We start from the raw sequence: 27,775 nt of genomic DNA on the forward strand, positions 1-27,775 counted from the left end.
AAACAAGAAAATCTGCTAAGTGTAGCAGATGGGCAAGGAAAATATGTTTCCTGTAGAAGCAATGGGATAGAAATCAGGGGTCTTGAATTCTCCTTTATTCATAGTTATCTCACTGCACACAGTCGCTGCAAGAGGAACAAAGGCAATCAAGAACAACAGTGGCTGTTGACAGCATCCACCAGTTTGGGGAATAGGTCAATGGCCTGGTAAGTACCACACAAAAGGAGAAGTGGTTAGCAGGTTATAAAAGGAGATGAAGGGAGCCCTGAAACACAGACGTACATTAGAGCTGGAGTCATATCTCCAAAAGGACGGCAGTTTACCAGAACACTGGAAGGAACAAGAATCTTAGAATTTTAGGTTGGATATTAGGAAAAACTTCTTTACCGAAAGGGTTGTTAGGCATTGGAATGGGCTGCCCAGGGAAGTGGTTGAGTTACCATCCCTGAAGGTCTTTAAAAGACATTTAGATGTTGAGCTTAGTGATATGATTTAGTGGAGGACTTGTTAGTGTTAGGTCAGAGGTTGGACTAGGTGATCTTGGAGGTCTCTTCCAACCTAGACGATTCTGTGATTCTGTGTGATTCTGTAATCTCATTGGAACTGACACAGAAGAGAGACAGAGTGAGAGAGAAGAAGAGACAAGATCACACATGCTAAAGGAAAAAGGATGTGGAGATGAGACAAGTGACTTCAGAGCAGTTTCATGGCTCCTGGCCAAGGTATGTTTTCCAAGGGTGGATGACGTGATGACTTGCAAGATGCAGTACAACACCCTGCCCAGGTTAGAGACTGAAGGATGCCAGCACGAATCCAAATGACCAGCAGCAATGACAAAAGCTCTGTCTGTGAACTGACACCAGTGTTGAAATGGACTGCCTCTGCAGAGTGGGAGTCTCAGTCTAGTAATTCCTTCAATAGAAAGTGAGATGGCAGCAATCAATTAAGACTTGGCCCAAAGGAACAATTTATTGATACTACAATGACTATTTTAATACAGTGCTATCGAGTACAATGCGGTCTGGCTCAGGTTCACCGTAAGATACACAAGTTGGTACAAGAAACAAGCGTGGATTAATTGCTAATTACAGGCTACCACTACATAATAAAACTTAAAGTTTGCATAGCTCAAGGTCTGATGTCAGTATTTTACAATAACATAACCTCCTTCCTCCTTTGGCCATAAAACACACATATATACCCCCTACCCCCAAAACCTCATTTTCATTGCTGTCTGTAAAATCACAAGAGAAAATACTACTGATTCTGAGCTAGCAGGTAGCAAGCAATGCCAGTGCATGCTACCTTTCAGTCCCTCGCCTCTCACAGTCACAGCCCACTAGGACCATGCTGGCTCCTGGAGAAAAAATTACCCTGGGATTATTTTGACTCACACCAAAAGCCAAACTTCTTCTCTGCCACACCTGGGGGATGGAGGAATATGTGCAGGGTGTGCAACACCCTCTTTCTGCCTCTTCCAGGCTTCCTCTATAGTGTATGTTGATCAGCCTATATACAGGTTACATGGCCGTAAAGTTTTGAGCTGCCTCCATCTTTCCAAAGCCTTTCATCTTTCCAAAGCCTTGGACATACAGTCCAAAAGACTCTTGTTATTTAACCTGCAGTTGACTGCCACCCTGCCCTACTGCTGGTCTGCACCAAAAGGCAGACCAGCGATATTCCAGGCAAGGGAGCCGTTTTCACAGCCCTGGGACCAGTTTTAAAGAAGCAAATAAACTCTAGCAGTAAAACGTTACTGCTGCCCCATACGCACCAACGTAGTTTTCAACATCGCTGACGTAGAATGTGGGTGCTGGCACAGACAAACCCAGACCATCCTTCTTTGGAACCAGGATGGGCTCTGTGAAACCATTTTCTTCCAAATACTCTGTTGTTAGTTGGCTGCCTGGCACTTTCACTACTATATCTTCAGCACTAGAAAAGTAAACACAGGTAAGGCTCAATAGTAAGGTGCTTCCAGGCAGAGCTTGTCATCTTCTGCATTTCACTACTGAAAGGAAAAAGTTATAAGCAAACAAGAATAAACTGACATCATCAGATAACAGTCACTTCTCCCTAAAGCCTACGTTGCATATTTTGTTCAGGTGGGTGTCTCAGCTGTTTTTGACACCTAGAATGTGCTTGAACCTCAATTCTGTTTGTTTAAAAAAAAAAAGAAAAAAGAAAACCCAAACTTCCTGAAGCAGTGGATTCTAGGCACCCAATTCTTAGCTTGCTTACAAATGCCAGCTATGCTATGATTTTTCTATATTGCTGTGGGTAGCTCTACTGATGTAAGCAGTATATGAATGTGAACTCTAGTATGACTTGTATGCCTTTTGTTTAACATCCAATTTCCAAAAAAAGTAAGTGGTATATTTGTTGAAAGCCAACCAAAAGTATTCTCTAAATAGCAATTTGCAGATAGGCAAGAATGCACAATGCCAGCAACTATAGACAAAAAAAACCTATCAGTCATGAAATGTACAAGTTCATATTTGTGATTATTTTTTTTTTTTAAATAAAACATTTATTTTGAGAACCCTCAAACAAACAAATTCCTATTACCTGGAATAAGCACTCTATATGCAAAGCACCTCTGAGAATCAGGCAAAGTCCTGTCTTTGGAAGAGACTACACTAGATACAATAAACCCCGAGGTCTTGGAAAATTCACTCAACAGAGCTAAAAATCAATAGTCTTTCAGATGGCATTAGTCTACATGGTGTTTTAGGCGGTCACTGAGACCTGCCCCGAACAGGTGCTAAACAATGTTTTAGCAGCATCCTATACTCTTCTGGAGTAGGTTGAAGTGACTACACATGATGGAAAGCCATGGAATCGGAGGCTCAGATCTCTTTGTGCCTAGAGAGCTAATTTCATTCCTATGAACCATGCTGACGATCACAACTAACTGAAAAACCTCAGTTATATGCAAAGGAGGTGCATGAGACAAAAGCCATAACGCAGCATATTGCAAAGCATGTAAGGCATACTAAAACCATCTACAACCAACACACTCGACTAATACACCAACTACTGGAAACTTCTGAAATAACAGCTTACAGTGAGAGACTATTTTCCTAACTATAGGAATCTGTCAAGTTACCAGTGATTAATGTCAAAGAAATTAGTGTTAAATATTTCAATTTAAAGGAGGTAAAGTTTAAAATGCTACGTAATCTCAAATAAATTGTCCAGGAAATACTTTGCAAATCATTTTTAAGTAGTCAAATAAATTGTTCAGGAAATACTCTGCAAATTATTTTCAAGTAGCTGAGAGGCTTCAAAGTGACTAATAAAAGGGCAAGTTTATCAAATGATCAGTTATTCAAACCGACAACTGTAAAAAGAATTTCAAGGCCAATTTCTAGATCTTTTCAAGAGCAAAATGTTTTGAATTCAAAGTGAAAAATGAGTGTACTCTAACCGATCGTCAGGCCTAAAAGCGCTCCAGCAGACGTTGCTTGTTGTTCGTCTCTCTTTGAACCAACCTGGGTAACCAAGCAACTCTTTGGTCTTTGTGAAGATATTTCAGGCCTTTCCTGCAGCGTGGGGACAGCCAGCTCTGTCACCGGCAGGCTGTGGACAGTGGAAATAACAAAACTTTGCATGTTTACGCCCAAAAGCATTACTTCCCAGAACCTTGAAGGCCAATACGTGACTGCCCTCTTCTGCATCAGTTCTGAATTACAGCTCACGTTTTCAGAGTTACCAAAAACGGGCGGAAAAACGGGTGGGATAGGCGATGGCACTGAAGGGCATGGCCAGGCGTTACATGTGCTCCATCTCTGCAGGCACAAAGCGAGCCAGGCCCAGACCGCCACGCGATCAGCCGGGCCCGCAAGACACCAGGCACATGCTGTAGGCCTTGGATGCCACCATCACAGTGGCTGGCGCAGGCATGGACACAGCCCCCAGTATTGTGAAACCTCGCTCCACAGGGACGGCCTAGGCCAAGTACCGAACACAAGACTGCCTTGCGCATGCCCTGTGTTGGGCGCTTAAGTGCTTGAGCAGGGGCCTGTAATTACCTGGCTTCGTGAAGCACATCAGGCATGTGGGGCAAGGCAGGGGAAGCAAGCAGCGTATTAAATGCATTCCTTCGCAGGCACTCATGTGGCAGGGCTTCCCAGGGAGAGTAAGAATACAAACTTGCCGGATGCAAGCAGGGTTAAGATGTAGAAAACAGCTCATTTCTGGATCATCCCAGCCACAGTGGGCAATCAGGAGGCAAGGTTAGTCACTGGGTCTGGGAGAGCCTGGCTCACACCGCAAGCAACATGCAGGCCCAGCACTGCCGCAAGGACAGCGGTGGCACAGTGGGGACCCACACAGCCTGCCCATGCCAGCACTTAGCGCCATGCTCCTGCTGCCATGCCACAGCGTGGGCACCCCTGAGCAGCATGGCCTAAGGCAAGCAAGAAATGGAGTGAAGACCGCCAGAGAGGCGGCCAGGTGGGCAGCAGCGTGAAACACCGAGCATTAAGGAATATACTGCTGATCCAGCGTTCATGGCACTGATCCTGCTGCCTCACAGGTACGTTCTGAGGCTTGGCAGGGATTACAGCGTTCTGTATTTCTGCAAACAGCAGTACCAGGCAGCAGTAACATATGAAGGATGGAGGCTGGAGGTTTTAAAGAGCAAGATGTAAGCTATGGGAAGAACCTCAGAGGAAGGCAGCATTTGGGGAAATCAGGTCCTTGCATGTGCTCTTACAGCTTGACACTTCTTTGCTTCCCACAGAGTGCTTATTAGCTCACGGAGGGTTTCCTGCTTTAGAGAACTGGGATACCTCTTGACAAAGTAGATACTAATTAACTGAAGCTAAGCTCCTGTTTAAATTCCAGGTAATCTTGTGAGCTGATAATGAAGAAGAAGAAAGCATTTGGGAAACAAAGAGCACAGACTAGAACTACATGTAATGACAGGAGTGTAAGACTGAACGAATCAAAATCGTCCATCTTATGGAAAGCTCTAGAGCATATTCATAGATTTCAGTTACCTCCTGGGTGTAAAATAGCATCTGACAGGTTGTTACAGGTACGTCTAGTGTATCTGGCACTAATATAACTTTGAATAAGCACAGGAAACAAAGGTACCATGCAAGCCAAAGAATTGGATGGTGAGAGAGTGTCAGCAGCAGCAGCAATACCAAATAGGAAGCTGCAAGTCATCCACATAGGTTGGGTGACTTCCTCTGCTGTCCCGATGCAGCACAGTCTTTCAGTTTATTCTCAGTTTGAGCAAATGGTATTGATATACCATTAAACCTTTGCAGTTACATCTCACATACTCATTCGAGTCTGGTTTGCTTCTGTATGTGCCACAGAAGTGTCTAGTAACGATCATACCAAAATGGAGTCTGACACCTACACTGAAGTACCTGAACAATTAATTTAGTTATTATTATTACTACTGTTACTATTCTAATGCTATTTTGGTATTAAAAAAAAATCAGGAGCTGAATGACATGAATTCAGTTTTTTGCTTGTTTGCTTTCTTCACTATTCCTTTTGATCTGAGTCTCACCAAGGGACTAACTGGTTATAATTGACTGTTGTGTTCTGTGAATCAGCCATGATGTTTCTGTCTTTAAACGAAGACCCCCTGTTTTCATTTCATCAGATTCTGACTGCTGAGCATTGGGTTTTGTTCTGTGAACATCTGCAGATTTCATTCATTTTCTTTAGAAGAGATAATTTCTCAACAGGACTTTGTTTTACTAATGCCAGAAGTGTCAATGCCAGAGGCCTGAATCTTGCAGGGACTCGCTTTGACTACAGACTGTACTTGCTCAGTAACTTTATTTTGGCAAGAGATATTTTCTTATTTGGCAGCATATATTTCCTTATGTGTGCATGGAAGTGGGAAACAAACAAACAAAAAAAAATGGAGGTCCATATTTTTAAATAATTTGGGAATGACTCGTAGATACTGAATATGTGAGCACAGATCTTCCAAGAATATGCAAACCTCTCAGACACCCAGGCATAGCACGTACACTCAGTCAAATTCCCGTTTCTTTAAATTAGAGAAGAAATCCTATACAGTTTTGTATAACTTTCAGCAAGGTGCTGAAAGCATTAACTGAGAACACATCTCCCTGGAGTGACTGGGGAAATGAAGACATTCACTAAAAACTAGACGAATTGTCATCTTCTCTGAAAGGAATGTCAGTCTTGATGTGATCACTTACTTCTTAGGGTATATCGCTGGTTTGGATTTTGTGTACAAGCCTAGGGTTTTGGATTCAGAAGCTGTTTGTACCTGCAATTTCAGAGGCTATCCTAGGTTACTGAAAACATTCTGCCTAGACCTTAATCCTTTTTTACTAAATTAGCTTTGCAACCTTTCAAATTGTTCTGTACTTAAAAAAGGCTAAGACAAAGATAAAGCAGGCCCAAATAAAAATAGCCAAGCAAGTAAAAATACTGGGTACTGAATTCAGTGAAATACATCTGTAAGCAAGCACTACAACATTCTGCAGGGGTATTTTCAGCCTTTTCCTTAACCAGACTAATAACTGATATTTGAAATTAAAGTGAGATCAAATCTTCTGTAAAATGAAGAAGTTTTCTGTTTACCAAGTACATTTTACCAGTTTCTATGGGTACTTCTAAAATAATTAGTCATTAATAATTAAGAATTCATTTGGCTAATGCCTACTTCAAAAAAAAAAAAAAAACACCACTCTTACAAATGGCTGTGAAGCAGCCTAATAAAGTGCGGAACATGTCACCTAACAATTAGCACTATTCATTACCCCAAATAAGAGAGTCTTTGTCACTGTAGCAACTGAGGATGTCATTGTTCTTTTCAAGATGGAGAGACTTCAGCAAAACCATTAGTATTTCTGAGAGCTGGATAATTCTGTGCAATAAATTTGTTAGTCTCTTATTCAAGCATATGTTGTAGGGGCCAAACACATTCTTGTTCTTGTCTTCATACATACTCGCATCTACTGAAATCCGCAGGAGCTGGGTTCAATCAACAGTAGATTTTCATACTGCTGCACAAACAAAACATGGAAGAGCCAGGGACATCTGCAATAAGGAAGTGTTCACTTAAACTTCATAACCCTGTACTATCCAACGCCTTCAGCAAGGATCACAATCAGCTTCATATGAAATGGGCTATATCTGCTTTTCCACAAGAGCACTGTTTGCTTATGCAGCCAAACAACTTACCTTGGAAAAGTACGACTTCGAAGTTCCTTTATAAAGACTTGACTCCCATTCTGTACAGGTTTGACCTCTGTAGTCTGTCCAGTATCGTGTTTATGCCAATTTCTTTTCTTTTTCACTGAAAAGGAATGGGTTGGACAGTACCATATGCTAAGTAGAAGAAAATTATTAAAGCATTTGAAGGAAGGACAAATCTTCATGGCATTTCTTAGGTGAGCAGAGATTAGGGGACCCCCACTACGCTGCCATGAAAATTTCAGTATTGCTCTCAATTCACCATTAAACAATTATACTGTAGTCTGAAGATCTATTACATACTGAACAGTGTTCGTTTTGTAACATAAGGGCAACCAGACGGATAATTACTGAGCTGCACAGCTATCACAGGCTTCATGCAAACACAGGCTCTGGACATTTTGTACTTGTCAGACTACACACTTAATCTTTATCATAGAACCCTTAGGAAAGACACTTTTCTGCTCTGTCACTACGTCACATAGGTCTTTATGAACATATTTGTTATGAATTACCTTTGTCTAAAGGTCTGTCCAGCAGTGGTAGGTTTGACATCAATTTGGATGGGCTTTGAATTATGCCCTGCACACAACATGCAAATAACAGGGGAAAAAAAAAAAAAGATGCAAGGGCACCACAAATGCAATTTTTACAACTTCTCTTATTTCTAGGATTTGAAAGGCAAGCCAGGTTTATGCATTAACTTGATACCATCAGACAGAAGGTCCCTTATGCTCCCTGTGGGTTACTGACATATAGGCAAGTTTCTCATGGAAAAAGGGTCAGCTGAAATAAGCACAAATAAGCAAGTCAAATGTCTATGTAGTTCTGCCTTGCCTCTGACAGCCAGATAACACAAAGCGAGAAAAACTGGTCCAGTTTTTATCTTAGTCAGCATTAGCTCTCTCAGCTCTTCCTATTTCCACAGTCTGCTTGGACATGCTCATTTTTGCAGTAAACTGTACTGTCCCAAGTGCATATTCATAAAGTTTCAAGAACCATTAGCAGAATTTTCATACATCACAACTTTATTTTTTTACCCCTCATGGAACTAAACATTTTACCCCCAAATCGAGATCTCCTCAGCAGCCATGCATGGATGGCACTCTTTCCTCACACTTTGCACATGCACACACACGTATCCACATACTTTTTTGTTAAGAAAGGAATCCGGAGGCCACAGCTATAAGACATACGGTCCGGAACAAGCTAACTTTTTCCATTACATCTACCAATGAATCCACCCCAGGTTTTGCACAAAGCATGTTGGTTTTATTAGTTCCATGCAGCTCTCCAGCCTAGCTGGATATATTCATTAAAGCTGCTAGTTCTTTATCTTAATGACTCTCAGGCTTAGTGTATTAATTCAGTGCTCCTGGTAACAAAGGAAACAAGCCCTACATGAATGCCAAACCTTCCTCCTCTTCTCTCCTTCCCAGTGAGTGCCCCCTCCCAACAGAGCCATGGAGCACGGGGACTCCTCGCACAAGTCCCAGCAAAACAGGTGTTGCTTGTCACAGTGATGATTAAAGAGCTTATCATATTAGCATGTTCTTATATTATATTTCAGATAGCATGGCACGTTGAGAAATAAAAGCGGCAAATCAGCGTGATTTGAGAAATCCACCGCAACTCTCCAGAAAGCACCAGGGAGCTATTTCCTTGGGTACCGGGAGCCGGTAGGCATCCACCTCTCACGCAACAACAGCGAGCAGCATCTGCCGCCAGAACTCTCCACAGGAGGTGCTATCTCAAGGATCACAGCAGTCCGGCTGCTGTAGACCATTATGCTACATCAAACAGTCGACATTTGGCCCATTTTCAGCCATTCTCTTTATGTTTCATCTTTACCATGAGCACCACAGTAAGGATTAAAGTCCATTAACATGTGCAACAAATACTAGCTTTGGCCAGAAAGAGGACTTTTTCTTAAATGATTACAGATTTCTTTTTCTGCAGAACTTTCTGATCAAAATTTGACCTTTGAAAAATATAACCCTCTCCTTCGACAGAAAACCCTCCAGAAGAAAGAAGGAATATATTTTTATGATCTGAAAATGTATAATTCTAGACTTCAAAGATGTACTTACAGTTTTTCAAATGTATTTATGATGAAGGGCTACTTAGAAGCACCATATTAGTTCTCTATTGACTTACATGAAAGGCTGTAACTGTTTAAAAACAGTTTCAGCCTAACTTTGGTCTGCTTGCATCTACGTAACTTCCCTGATTCCAGAGAACTTACCCTGATTTTCACTGCTGCAAAACAGACAGCAATCAAACCAAACATTTCAGACTGTGTTATGAAAATGAGTCAAGTCTGCCTTAACAAAGCACTTACATTTTATTTAAATGATGTCAGAAAAATTTTTGTGAATGTGTATAATTTTTCCCAAAGAGAAGTCCCTACAAATTTCATTAAAGTGAAATGGCTTAAAATGTCATATGACAGGAAGCAATTTTCTGAAATAGTAGCCACTAAGCCACATTGGTAAAGTGGAGGAATGTAAGAGGAGGAAAATGATTTTAAAATTTGACATCTGGAAAACATATATTGTGGAATGTGTGCTCCAGAAATACACATATATTTTTAAATCCAGACAAGTTGCATAACAGACAATTGGTGTCTGTGTTTCCCTTTGCTAATCTTGCAATAATTAAATCCTACCAGTGAACAACTGGCTCAGGAACAACACTTACTCATTTATTACAAAACTGATACTGCTAGATAACTCGTTTAAACATATATTGGAACAGTTAATAAACAAATGAAACTGATCATCTTGTGGAAGTCCCAGCAGAGGCTAAGTGCAGCATAGCAGGATGTACTGCATACAAATGCCTGCCAGAATGAATGCAGTAAGTCAAGCTGTTCCTGCCTTCATTTATTTGGTCTTTATATTTTCTAGCCTATTGCACTCCGCAAGGAGGGGCTACAGGATAACAGCCTATTTTTTCAACAGAATCCATGATTCTATTGGTTAATGGTGAAAACTGCAACGCGGCTTGAGGAATCTGTGATCTTAGACCAAAACTGAAGGTAAGTTAATCAACAACTAACGTTTAAATGTTCCCAAGATCTTTACATGTAACTACTTTGATGGTTGGTCTTGTACATCATCTAACTTTCCATAATGCATCTGTAGAGAGAAAACAAACTCATATTGATCTATGGGAAAATTATATAACGCTCTGTATTTCTATGGCACTGAAACTATAACTAGTGACAGTGTTCTAGCTCCACTTTCTGCCATGCTGTACAACGCAGACTGAGGGACATACTGCCAAGTCAGATTTTATCTGGAGTAAAAAGAATTAAATAGCCAAAAACCTTCTTAAAGCATCAGAAGACTCTGGTTAGTTTAAACTCTCCTCATCTTAACTAGCATACTCAACTTGTAGTCTTTTTAATCAAAAACTGCCATTTCTGAATTCTATGATTATGCACCGTTTTTAACAGGATTTATATTTAATTCCTGATTGTAGACTTTGGCTACTTCTGTCTGATTTCTCACACACACACACTGAAAAGCAGGTGTCTTTCACCATTCATAATTCAAAGCAAAGTGGAAGAAGTCTAAGACATCTCAACGTCATACAAAACTCTCAGAAGTCCTCTGCTTTCTCTCCTATACTGGCTCAATAATAGCCTCAGAGTATCTGTAGTTATACATCCCTTTTCAAGGCAAGCCATCGTAATGACAAACTGCTTGCTTTAAGATCACTTGTGCTTATTTGTTTGACCAATTTCCAGTACATTTGTCAAAAATCTTCCAACAAAACTGATTCATTTAAATCAAAACATTTTGTGGGGACATACTGATTTTGTTAAGTCCTTCAGGACTTGCCTCCCAATTTTTTTTATTTATTTATTTATTTTGCCAGTGTGCCCAATTTGTGGGTGCCCTGCTTGGACCAGTTGTTAGCAGACCACCTGGGTGACAAGAACAGCTGCAGATTGTCCAGGTTTCCAGTTCACACTTTATTTTGAAAAAGAGTGGAAAAACAATTTCAATTTTTGACCACAAAACAAACATTTCAGACCATTCCCCTTTCCTCCAAGAATTTTTTTTTCAACTTGAATTTTCAAGACAGTGCAGGAATAATTAGCTGGTTTTAGTATTACTGAGTTTTAATACAACAAAAATCAGTTTCCACTCGTCCCTGATTTCTCACTAAAAAAGAAATGTTCTGATTCTGTGCTCGTGGGAGATGAGCACAGTGCTTTTCCTCTGTGTGTTGCTGTAATGTTGCAAAGGAGCGTGAACATCCACATCACTGTTGCTTATTTACAATAAATGGCTTTCAAGTAAAGCATTTAATCTTTTACAGCAATTGGTTTCTTTTTTCTTTCCGATTGTGTAATAGAAAGAATTTGTGAATTAATCTGACCAAAGGCAAACACATCCTGCAATTCTTTCCCAGACAAAGCTCCCACTGAGATCAACTATCACTTTTACTCAGGAGAACTTTTACCTGTGAAATAACAGCAAGAATTGGCATCCTCAGCGCATCCTACAATTTTGACTGCCACTGAAATTGCTACAGTTTTATACCCAGGCAAGCCATAACATATTGTTTCTTAACTCTTCTCATCAAAAGACAAAAAACACCACACGGTTTCTGAAAATCACTGTATTACACCTTTGTCTAGTCCACAGCAGTAAGTGCCTCACAACACTTAAGGGAGGACGTGCTATTTTCATCGCAGACCAGGGACTGAAGCAGAAGAGGTAAGGTACCTTGCATTAGCTCATGCACACTGCCTGAGGCCAGGTGAGGCTGGGAGCTAAATTCAGATCTCTAGAATCCAGTCCATGTGTCCCCCCCCCCGCCCCCCGACACCTCTTTTCACCTCATGTTTTGAATTCTAGTTTTTATGACACAATCTATTTAAACGTGTCTTACTGTAACAAAACAAAATAAAAGGAAGATTCTTTTGTTTAAACATACAGAATCTGTCATCTATCTGAGGACCAGCCATGCAAGTATACTTACAAGTAGACTTTCCATGGGTTTTCTCACAATTTGGACAGTGATAGATGTCAATGTCTGGTGCCTCCTCTTCTTCAACACCCACACAGCTAGAATATTTAAAAGCAGATATTAAATTAGCTTGAGTCAATTTCCAAACATGCAAGCACACAATTAATAATGAAAGAAAAAACCACCACCCTATAAGCTGCGCATTTAGTATGCAGCTATGCTGACTGCTAACGGCTATACCCAAGCAAAACTTAGCTGCTCTTTACACTAGTACAGTCCGACTGGATTTTCTACAGCCTACGTTCCTATGTGGTGCTAAAAAAGGTGGCTTTCAGAAAGCCACTACCAGCTCACCCTGGACCCCCCATTAAAATGCGGCAGAGAGTCCCCAAGAATGTTTTTTTCCTAGGCAGACCACTTTGTACCTACACATTGTTCTTCAAGTGCCCTCCCGCATAAACCTAATTACCAAAACACAACTTCACCAAGCATGTATGGACAGCTGCTAGGTACTGGAGCACTCTGCCAAAGTATACCATATACAAGTCTTCTGTAGGTTCCCTTTCTATTACAATATCTGAAGACGAAGAGGAAAAGAAGACACACAGCTCACAGCACTTCTGGCTGCCAAGAAGATGGGTTGTATCATGGCAGCTGCTTGGAACACCCACTGAGATTATTTTGGATGCACAACATACGTAACAATACAGTGCAGCCTGCGGGCACTCTGTGTGAATGCAATCCAATGGCACAACACAGCACTGGGGAAAAACAAAACTAAATTGCGAAGGAATGAAGTACCCAAGATAAGATGTTGCGCAGTAGAAGTGCTGAGCAGCCAGCCAAACAATCAAACTCCAGAATGGCACCGTTCCTCCAGGAGGAGGAAAAGCAAGCAGGATTCTGCTCCTGCTTGTTCTGTCTGAAACAGCCCAGACTGCGAGGTGCATGTTTGCAGCACATACACAAAAATATCCTTCAACTGCCTTGCAGAAAGCTGGGGGTTGTGAGATACAGCCCTCGTGTCATGGCTCCATGGGAGCTCAGCGAGGCAAGAGGCGCCATGAGAGGCAACGAACGCAGCCCCACTTTGACCACCAGCACAAACAAGGCTGGATCACATCACAACAGGAGCAGCCTTGGAGTTTCCCGGCTTCATACCCTGAAACACCTTCTCCATGCTCTTCAGTTAGCAAAAACTCCAATATAACTCTTTTGCCAGGGGAAGGGTTTGGACCCATATCATGGAAGTGTCATCTTGCCGTCATGCGCAGCACCTGCCTGGCTATGTGGAGCTCAGAGCTCTTGTTGTGACTTTGGGGGTGCAGGTGTGTGCACACACAGCATAAGTGAGCACACATACACACACGGGCATGCTCAGGGCAGCGGGAGCTGCTTTGAAAAAGTGACAGAACCGTGTAAATCAAAATACATGATGACCCTCTGTGTTTACAGAGGTGGGTTTGAAACCGCTTTGAATCCAAGCCACGCAGTGACACGTAACTGTAAGGATCATGATTACAATCCACAGATCTACCTGCTTTTGAAAAACAGCATCCAAAAAAAAAAAAACAGTAAGTATTCCACCAAGCTGGAAAATGCCAAAGAAGGTAAGATATGGAAATAAATATTTTTTTATGACCACAAAATAAGATTCTTCCAGAAACCTTTGTGGACATTTCCACCCTGTTGTAGCCACCAGTGTAAGTATGGGACCCAGGCCTCGCCAAACTAAAGAAGCTTTGCAACCAAAATTGCAGAAATTCTCGTTTTTGTGAGTTCAGCCTGGCTGCAGAGCTGCAGCAGCACTGCTGGTAAACAAAACTCTATTTCTGAATCATGTAAAAGTAATCACAGATTTGGCTGATGCTTTTTGTATTAAACAGTTGCTTGAAAAGATACAAAATCACTGGGTCTCCCTGGGCAGACAGCATGGAAAACTAAAGAATAAGTTTGCAGACAGGAAAAAATCATCATAACAATCCAGTCCTCAGAGTCAAGTACGTACAGGCAGTAAAATACCAGATTAAGCAGTAGAAAATTTAAACAAACCCTGGCAGATTAGAACAAGCGTAACAGAATGTGGAGGATTCCTCTGCTCGTAAAGCTGCATCAGCTGCTTATGCCACTGGGTTCAGCTTGTCAAGCTTTGTAAAGGTATGGATTAGGCTCTATACAAGGGCTTGAAAAGTCTATATTTAGCTAAGCTAAGCAGATGAGACCCTTGGGCACTGCATGGATCGCTACAGGAGGAGGTATGAAAAGCTACTGCAATGGGCAAAGGCTTCAGTGTGGTGGGAGCTATTGTTCTGAGAGCAAGTAAAAATATTTAACTAGAACAAAATGGAAGAGTAAAAATAACTGACCTCAAACTCAAATGGTTCTCTGAAGGCTGCAGTCAACTCTTCCAACACAACACGGCTTTTGAATAATGATTAGCCATTTACAGCTACCAGCAGCCAGAAACTGCTATCCTTACTGCACCTGAAATTGCAAGTACAAACTTTCCAAGCGATCACCCCTACTGAAATGACTCTGATGATCATTAACAAAATTATGAGCTGGCTCCAGTTCGTTCCCCTTTTCTCAGTGAACAAAGCTTGACTTGCCAGCCGCTTCCACCGGCTGGCTTCCGCATGAACGTGGGCACAAAAATTGAATTTCCATAGTTAAAGACACACGATCCCCAAAGAAATTACTGCCAGCACAGGAACAAGGACTGGCTGCTGGGCTGTCGTCAGCTCCACCGCAGTGGCCCGTCCCTGAGTTTGTCTCAAAAGCACATTTGCACCTGTGAAGGGGGAAGACGAGGAGCTCGCCAGGCCAGCCTTTGGCAGAGGTCAGCGCAGGGTCCTGAAGTGGTCTCCTACCTAACTTACACGTGTATTTTAAACTCAAGGTGGCTAATTAACAATAGAATAAAATCACATTCCTATAGGTGAATAAAACCATTTCATCGACAGCAGCTGAACAGTGCTGCCCTTTCCCTCAAGCCCTGTGTCCCCCCCCAAATTTTAGCACAAAAGGTGAATTGTATTTTGTATCTTTTTTTTTGTGAGAATGCTCCACTTTAGTCTCTCCAGTTTCTCTCTTCCTTTTTTTTTTTTTTTGTCCTGTTTGCCTGAGAGAAATGCAAACATAAAAAAGACTGGAGTCGACCATTTGACCCCCTACAACGATCAAACGGGCTCCAAGTTAGACAATGCCGGATCCCACGCGGCGTGCCTGGGAGCAGCCTCCAGCAACAGCCCCTGCTGCACCGATTCGCACATTAATCTGTCAATATGAACCCTGGATGCATTACCATCAGCAGCACAGAACTGGAAAAAAAAAAAACCTCTCAATAGCACTTTTGTGCAATTATTCAGATCTGCCAATGAGATAAAAATGGACACGAGAGGTTCAGCAAAAGAACTGCACATGTAGTGTCGGGGCAGAGCTTACAAAAGCACAGTCTGAGCTGGAAATAAGCTGGGGGAGTGGGAACGCCGGCCAGCGTCGCAGGACAGACACAGCTGCCAGCCTCCTCGCAATCTGCTCCTCACTTGCAAAGGGAACAACTGCACGGGATGCACGCAGCAGGAGCTGGCCTCTGCCTGTGCTGAGCCCTGCTCTCCTGCGGCACAAGGGGAGGAGAGGAGAAAGGTGAGCACAGGCCGGTAGTACTGGCAGGAAGACTCCCACGGGCCAGGAGGAGATGGAGAAGGCCGAGTAGAGAGACACTGCAGCTTCACGGGGCTGGAGGGGAGAAGCTGTGGAGAGCTGCTCCCTTGAGGGGAAGATGGGCAGGGAGCAGAGGGGCGAGCAGCAGCAGGCAGAACGGGAAGCAGCCTTCAGAACAGCAGCAGGAGCAGACTTAGTTGATTCATTTGTATCAGCAGGCCAAGTATTGGCTTCAGAAAGCCCGTAAAATCCCCAAAACAACATACTGACATCCCAACAAGATCCCCTTCTGCTGCAAGAGCTCACAGATCAAGTGGCACAGCATTTACCCTACAGCAGTCTGACAGAGGTGGCTGAACACACAGTCCCGCGTGCACAGCGAGGGTAACCCACCGCTGCCTGCGATTTCATACTCAAACGTGTGCAGGTACGAGGTGGGTGTCCTCTTTACAGACCCCCTGACAGTTCCCACTCTCTGTGAACCATCTCTAGCTACTGCTTCTTAACTGTGTGACAATTAGGAAGTTTTCCCAGACCAAATATGTTGTTCCTGGGGAAAGCATCAGGTTCCCAAAGCAGACTTGAAGAAAAAAACTTAATATATGAAGGCTAAAGAAAAAAGGGAAAAAAACACTCCCCAAGACGTCTTGCAAAACACTGTGGTGTGGGCACGAACACGTGAGAGGCTGCAGCAGCAAGATGCCAGCTGGGAAGCAGGGCAGCAGCCGGAGCTGGAGGTTACGGTGCAAGCCACAGCAGTGCAGATGCAGGCAGCACAGCAGCCTCAGAAAACGCACTCCACGTCTTTGCCCAAGTGCAGTAAAGCTAGAAGAAGAGGTTAATTGTTGTGTATCCAAGAATATCTCGTTGGGATGATTTAAAACAACTTAATGGCTGACTTTAAATGTTATTAAAATAATTTAGCTCAGGTTGAGGCAGTGTAAAACTGATTTGATCATCAGATAAAAGCAAAGCACTGTTATTGATGCATTTGAATTTTACCAAAAGTGTTATAGGCTAATAATAATAATAAAAAAAGTAAATCATTTGTTGCTGTAGCTGTTTAAGCTGATATATCACACATTTTACAGTGACTTAAATGAGAATTAGCACTAACAGAAGCATTTGCAATCAGAGGTTAGAAATTACATTTTTGTTAGAAACTTCGCCCTTTGCCACTTTAAAACAAAATTGCTTCTGTGTTCACAATGAAGAGATATTCAGATTTTAGTATTCTGACAAAGTTAATGACTTTTTATATGCACCTTTTGTTATTGTTGCCTGCATAAATCTGAACTGTTTTTATAGCACGAATGTCTGTGAGGACCTTGATTTGTAATCTTCAATGAGATGACATTTAAGTAATTTTAGGAGAAAAATTAACCCATCCTATTAAGGGGTTAATGAGAAAAATTAATCCATTCCATTAAAACCATGTAATAACCATTATCAAACAGAAGACAAGTGCAGAAAAATATCAAAGAACAAAACAACCAGACAAAAGGCAATTTGATGGGAAAGAAAGTAAAACTTAGTAATACATAAATAAAACTTGTGAAAACAAACCAATCTTACATTTTATCCTTTCTCAAGGACCACTATTGCACAAACTACAAAGCAGCATGAAACGTAAGGTCTTCACACAGAGAACTGGGTCTCTAAGAAGTGTTGCAAGACAGCACAGATGGAAATGACGGCAGCTTCCTGGGATGCTGAGCACCTGCAAGATTCGGTCGTGTTTGGTAACCCATCAGGGAGCACACTTCGTTCAGGTGAGAAGAGGCACCCTGTCCTCACTCCTACCTCTCACCCCTAATTGCAGGTCCCAATTTCTGGAGTGGGGAAAAAACATTCTTTCCCTACTTTCCGGCTCATCCAGCTGATTACAGATTTAACCTGTTAGCTTTCATTTCGTGCCATGGTTTATCCGCTTCCTGCTGAGGCACTCTGCTAAGGCATTACAGGTAAATACACTCTGTCTACAGAGAAGGCCAGCACAGCTGTACCTTCCTACAGGCATGGAAGGTGTCACTAACAGGACTGGGGGATTTGCTCAGGTTACCCGGCAGGCCAGCAGCAGAGCTGAACACAAAACAGGTCTCCAGAGCTTGCTGCTAAGTGCAGTAGTGTCTGTCACAGCCACTGTCAAATACACGGTTCAGAATTTGTAACTAGCAAATAAACCGCTGGATTAGTTGTTATATTCTGTTTATTTAATTTAACTTCCATTTTCATCTTTTACCACTTCACTAGAAGCATGCCAAAAGCTTAGAGAATTTTAACACTGGTAAAAAATGACATTTTAACTCTTATTTCACACAACTGCATATCTGCTTCTCCTTCTTTTCCTGAATCAGTCCAAAGTCAAATAACTTCCACCACCAGCCACAGACCTGGAAACTGCATCGCATGGTTGAAGAAGTTCCTCACAGCTCAGGAACAGCTTTCGTCCAGCTGCTTCACGAACGTGAATCCAGACACATGGGAACTTTCTGCACAAGCATATGCAACCTTTGAGGCATGTGAGGACCCAACAGGACGAAGTACAAGGCCACCTCTGCCATGCGTATGCAGGGAACCAGTGGTGTTCTTCCCACTGAAGGAATTAGGAGAGCCTGGGGCTCAGTGTCACCAGCACAGCCCAGGCCAGGGCATCCTGACGCACTGAGTGCCCAGGCACTGACCCACACTAGTCTACAGGAGACAGGCTGCGATGCCTGACAACCCTTCTTGTGCTGAACAATTAATGACCACAGCCAAGTTGGAGACCTAAGGACACAGCTGCCCTTACCCTCAGCGCTCCTTTCTTGTCATCTGCCTACCCTTCCTTCATCACGGATGGTTTTCTCTTCTGCATCGTTCACCTTTCATTTCCTTGCCTTATCCTGCAACAGCAGCGAAGGATTCCTGTGTGGGGTAAGGCACAGCAATTCTGCTAATGAGACCATGGGGTTGTCACCCCACAAGGCTGCTGAGAACAACTTAAGCAAAGACCTCTTGAGATGATTCAGACTAACGGTACCTTTGGGTAGGGGGTACAGACCAGATGACCCTTCCCTGTGCCATTAGCTTTAAATAAGGACCATTAATACGAAAAATGGTGCTTGACCTCACTCCTCTCTCTTCTCTCAGAAGCTGGAGGCAGAATCACTGGTTATGAACCAGGAGAGGGAAGGGTGGTGCTGAGGGGCCCGTGCTCCAGCCCACGTAGGGCCTGGCTTGGGGACAGGCAGCAAGGGTGCTCGGCCTCAGCACGTGAGGATGTAGCATCAAAGCCCCAGGTGGGGTGGCAATCATGGAGCAGAACAGGCATTTGTGGCATTTCTATGGGTAATAAAGGTGGTAATTAGTGATTAACCTAAGTTCATCCTCATCATTTAACAACAGGGCATCTACTAGTATAATTTCTTGACATGTCATCTATCACATGTTACACAATAACACTCTTCCTTAACAACAAGACGCCATTTATAGATTTATAGGAAAGATATACATCGAGTTTCAGAAGCCTCTGTCAACTGGGGGGAAAAAAAAAAAAACAAAAAAAAACCACTATAGGTACCACAGGAAAATCGTGACTTCTCAACAGTCAAAAGAATCATGGTTCCCATTTTGATGGCTATCTGGTGCTTACATATCTACTTGATCACGTGTTTATTACTCCTTTTCATCAGATCTGCCAAAGTAGCTGTAATTGCCCCCAAACAGAGACATTCTGTTGGCTACACAGTAGCTATGAGACAGGCCAGTGCTAGGTGACAGTGATTTCTTGGGTCTTAATCACAGCATCCAGAAATGCAATGGCTAATATTGCAGACGAGAGTTGTTAAGGAAAAACAAGACAAGGAAAAGCAACAAGTAGTTCCAAGAGGAGCAAATCTAGTGAAAAGCTGTTGTCTGGATTTGAGTCTCATGCTGTTTTCCTGGTGGATGTTACTGGGTGAACTCTGACCAGGGCTCTTCCATGTATGTTCTCCCGTGTCTAATAAGCAAACAGACAAGCCCTTCCCTAAGTAGAAGGATTTGTCTCTTCTAATCAGCCACGTATTTTCACAGAATATGCGTGAATTTTTGAGACCTTAAGCCTGCTGTCAGATATGGCTAAAGCTAAATAGCAAGTTGAAAAATCATTTTGGAGAACAGAAAGATGCACACATCAGTGTCACCTCACTAGGAAACCCAGGAGCAAGCAGTGGCAGCCGGAAAACAATGCTTGTTGACTTAGGCACATCTGTAAGCATCTAATAAAAGGGACTTGTTGAAGAAGAGCCTAAATGATGATGAACCTAGCTCCACTGGATAGCTAGTGTTTTACATCATGAGGAAGCAGTGGGTTCCTCTCCCACATGCTGTATTCTACCACTTGTTACGGCTCTCTTTAATCCCAGGTAAATTACGTAATTTCTTTGACTCAATTTCTCCACCTATAAAACAGTAATATTAATACCTGCCGGATAACCTCAAAGGCTGCTGTAGTATAATTAAGAAACATTTGCTCAGTGCTTTGAAGTTGGGAGTCTCCGTGCAAGTGCCCGGTTCTGCTACCCACACGCAGACCTTTTGCTGCAGAGGTCTGCCTCTACTGCTTGTGAATTCTCCTGTGGGGATCTACAAACAAAGGTTCTCCTTGACGCTCCTTTCCTGAGCGTCACAAATCCACGTATTCGGGGAGCACCATCACAGAGCGAAGGCTGCGGCACTGTTGGCTGCGCAGGGACTGGAGCCCCTCGGCTGCCCCTGGCCCCAGCTGGCAGAGTGCTGCACGAGCGCTGCCTCGCCCCTGTATGTGTCCTCTAACCTCCTGGCAATGAAGTCAGCTTCAAAGCAAACAGACTGTGCATTTGAAGCTGGAAGAATTAACCTCCTCTAGCTTATAAAAACCCCTAAGGCAGTTATTTTCTGTCCTGCAAGATTTTGTCAATGTTCCTTCAAACTGAAGAGTTTGGAGGAAAAAAGAACAACAACAACAAAAAAATGGGTAAGGTACAGGTACTACGGCCAGCAGAGGCTGTCTCTTCTTTATTTTAGAGTCAAAGGGAATGCAAACCATGTACAAGCAACTTTAGACTGGGCTTTAGCAGGGGAATGTCCAAACAAATATTGCCACCAGGCTACAAACGAGTACATGCAGCACACACCAGGAATACCGTGCTAACACAGGGCACGTATTCCAGTCACTCAAACCACACCCACACTTCTGAGTAGCTGCCGTGCCCGTTACAGCCACAAAACTATTCAAGCACTTGGGGACTGGAGGCATGACATTAAAACCAGCTTTTGCCCACAGCAAGCCTTATAAATGGTTTTATTCCAGCAAATAGGCACAACACAAGACCTGCTGCTGCTTCCTCCTGGCCGCGTGCTGTTAGAAGTGTGCACAGACAGCAAAGGCAGCGTGCCATGCTGAGCCCCTTGCCCAGAAGGGCTTCGGGCACAAGGGCTGGCTGGGATGTCAGGCCAGCACCCCAGCACAGCCCTGAGCCAGCCTCTTAGACTCACATCAAACTGCACCCCTCTGCTGAAATCAGGGCTGCAAGTAATGTTCACCTTTCTCCTAAAACGTGCTTCTCCTCCTGTTTGAAAACCCTGGTCCTACAGTCCCTCCAAGAACACAGAGAGGGAAATGTTCTTTTAGGGGCACGGCAGTGGAACGTGCCTCCATTTACACTTTATTATTTGGAAATTGTTTTAGGAGGAGGGGTGCTACCTGCTCTTTCTGATGTTTGCAATTGTACTAGAAGTTAGCTGCTTGTTTATGAAGTAGGTGCCCTTTCGTTTTAAAAAGAGGAACGGACTAAATCTGTTACAGTCCCGGTCAGAAATGCAAACAGGATTGAATTACAGCAAGGAGCTGCTCTCACCACTTCTACATCCCTACACCTCAGCCAGTTGCATGAGTTTTGCTGTCCTGGAGAAACTGTGCTCTTTGGTTGGCTGAACTACATTTTGTGATTTGTTTCAAACTTGTTTGCAGTTGTGGTATGTGGCAGAGAATGAGGCCTTTGGCAGAAAGTGTGAATTACTTGACCTCTACAAAGCTATTTGTAAAAGTGAGTGAAATCAGGACCTCCCTGAAAAACAAACGTTACAGCCAACTAAGCCAGCTGCAGAGTATTTTTTTTTTTAATTGCAAATGGCTGAGGGACTTCATGAATGTTACTTGCCACTGCAGGTGCTCAGCACCGCCTTAATTAAGAGAAAAATCTTCCCTATTTCTGGGGTGAAGATCACCTCTGCAGTACACAGGCATTAAAGTATACATTACATCTACACGTTTATCACAGAGACAGAACTGCAGAAGTCTAAACATAAATGTCTCAAACCCCAGTGATGCAAAATACTCAGCTGCTTGAAATAGGGGCTTGCTGCTCTGATCGGTTTGCTGAAGACACAACCCACACTGAGCTCTCTGGAGAGGAAAAATCACAACTGGAGTTTTAAAAGCAATTTTCCAGAAGGAGCACCCGAAATTGCAAGGAAAGTTAAAATAAAAGTAGGTACAGGAACAAAACAGGCATTGAGAACTTAAATTACGTTTAGAGAATCACCGATTTTATGCGATCAACAATATCCAGATAGTTCATGCCTGAGTCATAAAACAAGTTTAAAAACACCAGAAACAAACCATATTTAGTAATTGAGACTATTATAGCATACGTTTCCCTAAGGTGTAATAGTTTCATCTCTATTACACTGAATGCTGCTAATGATAATCTGCCCTCAGTTACTATTTTTGTTAGCAGGTTACTTGTTGTGGAAAAACATTTCCTGTTTTTTTTTTGGTTTGGTTTGGTTTTTTTGAACACTTTATATCTGATCCACTCACTGAAGTCCCCAGTGATCTCTGTAATCTCAAGACATTACAAAGGAAACAAAAGTTTAGTTCACTCTGCAGGGAGTTACTATTTTTACATGGTTGCATTGATGCTATTCATAGATACAAAATGTTAAAACTACTCCAGTGGCTCAGACACAGAAAACCCATTTTCAGCCTCTTCCTACATTGAAAATACCATAAGATTCTTTTAAATTTACCGTAAGAAAATTAGTCCTTAAAATGAACAGCATGCTATACCACTATTTTACCATAGGAAGGAACATAGAAGAAATTCTATAGTTTTCTCCCCAAAAGAGGTATTAAAAATTAATACCAAAAAAAAAGGGGGGGGGGGGGAGTTGTCTTGAAGCAAATAGCTGAGTGACACTGAGATAAGAGGTATAATTTTTAAAAGCCACTTGGAAGCTTAGGTCTGAATTTCAGCAGCGGTATTTGCACTCAGAAGCCTCTGATCTGTATGTTAGCTGATACCTATAATTATCAGTGAGTGAAATGAGCAAAGTGTTCGATTCTTACTAAACTGCTGTCCCACCTATGTGGAGACATAGTGAGTCCTGCAATCCAGCCAGCTGACCATGTGAAAAACAACCCCCCAGCTCTCAGCCTCACTCCTGGCACCTCTCAGGCTCTAAACAGCCACCCTCTGCATTTACCAGCAGAGAGGAAAGCCAGATGAACCCCACAGACCCCAAAGCAGTTAGTGAGCAAAGGCCTGGGCACCGCAGCGAGGACCACCACAGGAGGACAAGGGTGCCAGAGGGCCCAGGGCTGCCCGCCAGCACGGGACTCACTGAGTGAAGCCCTTGCCTGGTTCTTGGCAGCAGATCACGCCACAGAGCTGCAGTCGGGAAAGGAAGCCCGGTAGTTCCCAACCTGGGGGCATTTTTCTCCATTTCATGTTCTAAAAATAGTTTCTACAGTTTTGCCTCATGCAAGCTTCCCAGCAAATGCCTGACTGCAGCACAAAACAATCCTTCAAACATCTCCATTTCACCCGAGAGAGACGACTCCAGTCTCTCTAGCTATTTTTAAAAAGCCTTTTAAAATATCAGTTCTCTTTTCACAAGCAGCTCACCTTCCTCTAAAACACGTAGTTAAGGATGGAGTGAAATAGGAGGGATCTGTTCTGACCATAATGAGGTCCTCAGCTGATGTGTTTTCCAACATCACCCCACCAGCACTGCTCCCTGGACGTGGGCACTGCTCCACAAGTAACAATTACTCACCTGGGTCAAGAGCCAGGCACCTCATAAAGCACCACAGGTTTGGCTTCATTTTTTTCTTTTCGTTCCTTGCGCATTTGTATTTAAACTGTAAGCCATATTCTAGACCCTGTTCTAGCATTTCTGGGCTGCTCTTGGGGCACAAAGGACTGAGAAATTGCACTAATTGCTCAGCTGAGAATTAAGCCATCACAGGGGAATGCCCCGATGCCACAGAACCAGGCTGCATTATCTAATTCATATCAAGGAACAAAAGTTCTCAATAATGTATCAAACACAAGACTAATTTAATTTTCCTTCCTTAACAAATATACAGTTGTCCCAGTCAGAGTAACACAGAGAATAACGATCTTTACATATCTAATAGACAGAAAGAAGACTGGAGTCCCTGTGATCTGTTACAAAAACATCTTTTTATCTCTCAATACAATTTTTAGCTAACAAAATTATTTAAAAGTGGTTTCCCAACCTTTGCCAGTCTGTGGAGTCCTGTACATTCTCCTGATGTCCTTCACAGAACAAGCATCTACTGACATCAGATACTTATGTTTTTTTGATCAAAAAATCTGTTAAAAACAGAATGATTTCAAGGGGGTCCCTGGAACATGCTGAATTATAAGACCTTTTTTCCCTGACACCTAGAGAAACTAAAAAAGGTAACAAATAGTTAGGTTTGGCCAATCTTCTAAGAAAGCAGGGGCAATGCAAAAAATCTGTTTTATATTAAAAGAACCATCAGTGATTCCAACAATACTGGCACATTTGTTAAGGCACAAACATAGTTAAGCAGCGCCTACTTTTTGAACCTACCAGTGTAAATATGCCCTAAGCTACTCTCTCTGGGTATTCAGTGGTAGCAACATGACTCTATGACAGTTAGAGAATAAAATTTACCTGTCCAGATGAATTTTTAGTAATTATCAACAGTCTGTCACATTTGTGTTTGACACACTATTCTCCCTTAACAAACCAACCAGACTTGAAGTTCAGATCTTTGCTGTATTGGTTTTATTTCTAAGTGTTCTTTCTGGTGCAGCTAAGATTGCTTCTTTATTGCAGCAGCTGTTTGGGATTTGAACACAGGTCAACATGCAGTCCCCACCTTCCTTCTCGCCTTGCTATTTCTCCTTTGCATGCCAAATTCCTTCTTATTGCAGGAGCCAGCCAACATCACTGTTCTCACCCGGTTATCATGAAGGCCTCCAGAAAGAGCTGAGAGAGTATTTTACAAACATCAACTTGCATATGAATTTGATCTTTCTGGTTCTGTATTTAAACTCCCATTGTGCTTAGGAACCACAAATCTTTACACGATGTGTTTAGTGCCAGTAAGACTCACGGAAAAAGCAGATTTTGCACTTATGTCAGAGGCTGTCCCCAGAAAAGGCATGTTCAACTTGTAGACTAGAGGCTTTGCACAACCCAAATCTAAGACATTAGCCTACACCTAAGATTTATCTTCGTGCAATCATGATTCATATACATCCACATACACAGACTTCATGACCTGCAGTGTCTTTGTGATGCAGTTACCAGGTGAAGTTACCTGAGGCCTTCCTGACTTCCTCTGTGAACAATGAATTTCAAGACAAGAGTTTCAATGGCAGGAAACTCTCCAGGGGCAGGAATCCAATTACTCTCTTGGGGTACATTTACAGGACACAATGCAGCTTGTTCAAGTGCTAGAACAACATAGCTCCACTAGCAAATGCTCTGCACAGGAATGTAACCTCCCCCATAGGACTAGTTGCACAGGGGAACCTGCACTCAGGTCCAGCGCCTGCCCCAATGCTCAGGCTGTGGTTGAACAGCCAGATGGCTGTTACTGCACCATGAGGCAAGAGTGCACGTCCTGGCCAGAAGCAAAGGGGGAAACCACAGCCTGCTTATCTCTTCAGTAAAACTGCACCTGGCACTTCTGCAGTCTGCAACCACCCCACTTCTAGTACCCAAGCTAGCACAAGTATCTTTAAGCAGCAGCACTTGGTGCCATGCTCAGGCCTGGTGCTTTGGCAGCAGTGCCTTACAAGCCATAATTAACTCAGCTAGCATCGTGCAAGCTCAGACCCGCAATTCTGTTCCCTCCAGAAGCAATGACAAACTGTAAGCAGTGGCCAAATAATCTCCTGAAAGCAAGTACTTATTTAAAGTACTTTAAATAAAGTATTGTTTAAAATAAGCTTCTCTCAAAACTGACTGCATGCCTGTTTCTCCTAACAGGCCGTGAGTCTCCAAGCTTTCTCCCTAGGTAACTTGAAAGTCACCTCCTTTCTGCTCTTCAGGTGTTTCAGTGACTTTAAAGTTCTTTTGATCTTGAAGTCCTCAGCTGACAAATCATGACCTGAGAGAAGGGTCCTTTAATCAATTTGCCTCTTATTTTTCAAGGGGGCACTGGGACATGCCAGGGTGTTCTGGGTGACTTTTCCACAGCCTTCTCTGAAGCTAAATTAGTACAGCTGTTGAAAAATTATGATAACCCAATAACTTCTTCTCATTTATTCATACCATTATTAAAAGTAATTATTAATAAATCAGTTCACATTCTTTTCTCATCTGTCACAGTTGGGTAAAACTAACCAGGATACTTTTAACTGAATAACTTTGAATATTGAAGGTTTTCAATGTAACTTTTCAAAAACTGCTAGACTTTGAAGTTATTCTGGAAATTAGGGAACTCAAAGAATCACTAGGTATTCACTGAAAAGGGGTCAGTTCAGCTTTTGCAGCCTTGACAGTAACGGAGGCTATGACTCCACTGCAGGTAGGCCCAGTGAAGTTCCTACAGCACTGCAGGCCGCACAAGCGCTGCCAGCCACCCTAGGCCCCACATGCCTACACAGAGCTCCAGGCCCCTGCTACTCACACCAGTACTCAAACTGAGCAACTTAAAATGTCTGGAGAGCTTGCACGTCAGAGTAGACTACATACATGGACTGAAGTCAGTCCTGAGGGGCTACGATCAGAAAAGCTTGTACTCTTTGAGACATGGGTAAGTTCCTACATTTCCAAAGGCTAAACCTGCTCCTCTCCTCATAGAACCCAAAAACCCCAGCTTTTCTTCAGGAAAAAAAAAATAGGACAGATGTTCACTGAATTTAAGGCAGCAATATATACACTGTGGATGTCCTTCCACAGAAACAGAAATCTTTATCACGAGCAGCAGGAAAAGCCATTTATTGAATGTAAAGCTATAAGTCTTGTCACAGGTATCTGCTCATTTCAACGTCCTACTGGTCACTAATTAATGCTTTAATTTGCGAAACATTATCTGAAAAAGAGCCAAGAAATTCACCAATAAATCATTTTACTACACAGCCCATGCTGACTCTTAAGGCCTACCTCAGTTTTGATTCAGATAAATTTTTCTGTGCAACGGGCTTTGAAATTAGGAGTAGGTAGCGAGGAACAGAGTCCTAGCCTTTGCTGTTGTTCCCTGCCACTGAATACCTGACCAGTCTTTTAGTTTTGTGCTCCACAAGAAGCTAAGAAGCAGAGACACAATCCTGCCTTTTTTTTTTTTTTTGAAGCAACAATAACTAGGTCATGAGACGAGCAGAGATATAATCTCTCTCTCACCCTTGCTTTAAGCAAAACATGTAAATTTTAAAAATGAAAACAGGAAGCCCATGTAGAAAACGAAATACTAACATAAACAAACTGTGAAATATCCTTTCTGTACCTGTTTTCTCATCTAGTAACGTAACTAGTTATTCATATTAAGACTCTGAGATGTACATTTCCTATTGTGCTCTATTTTCTGGAGGCTGACACCAGTGTCTTGGTACCATAGAAACAATACATTTTCAGTCACCAAAAAGGAGTTAAAATGCCTGGCAAAACATAAATTTGCACACACAAAACT

General features: G+C 42.6%; 1 protein-coding gene and 1 long non-coding RNA gene across 8 annotated transcripts in view; one reads left to right on the forward strand and one right to left on the reverse strand.

The window, feature by feature from the left end:
* The window catches only part of PHF2 (PHD finger protein 2), a 104,923-nt gene that overhangs the window by 32,704 nt on the left and 44,444 nt on the right, over window positions 1-27,775 (reverse strand). For 4 of the 6 annotated variants that reach the window (XM_080606503.1, XM_080606499.1, XM_080606504.1 and 1 more), the window contains 3 exons: window positions 12,202-12,287; window positions 7,192-7,306; window positions 1,775-1,935 (listed from right to left, as the gene is read on the reverse strand). In XM_080606503.1, the coding sequence (XP_080462629.1) occupies window positions 1,775-1,935; window positions 7,192-7,306; window positions 12,202-12,287 (362 nt within the window). Of the gene's footprint in view, window positions 1-1,774; window positions 1,936-7,191; window positions 7,307-12,201; window positions 12,288-23,497; window positions 23,725-23,765; window positions 23,873-27,775 lie in introns of those variants that run through there. The other 2 variants (XM_080606500.1, XM_080606501.1) reach the window with 2 other exon arrangements.
* Window positions 7,795-22,712, forward strand: LOC308200579. Of its 2 annotated transcripts, none has more exons than XR_013955703.1 (2): window positions 7,795-10,243; window positions 17,446-22,712. It is a non-coding gene; the product is annotated as an uncharacterized lncRNA (long non-coding RNA). The 2 variants fall into 2 exon arrangements; XR_013955704.1 differs by lacking the exon at window positions 7,795-10,243 and adding an exon at window positions 12,727-15,834.

The sequence above is a fragment of the Anser brachyrhynchus genome, assembly GCF_964034855.1.
Source record: "Anser brachyrhynchus genome assembly, chromosome: 10".
Taxonomy (NCBI): Eukaryota; Metazoa; Chordata; class Aves; order Anseriformes; family Anatidae; genus Anser; species Anser brachyrhynchus.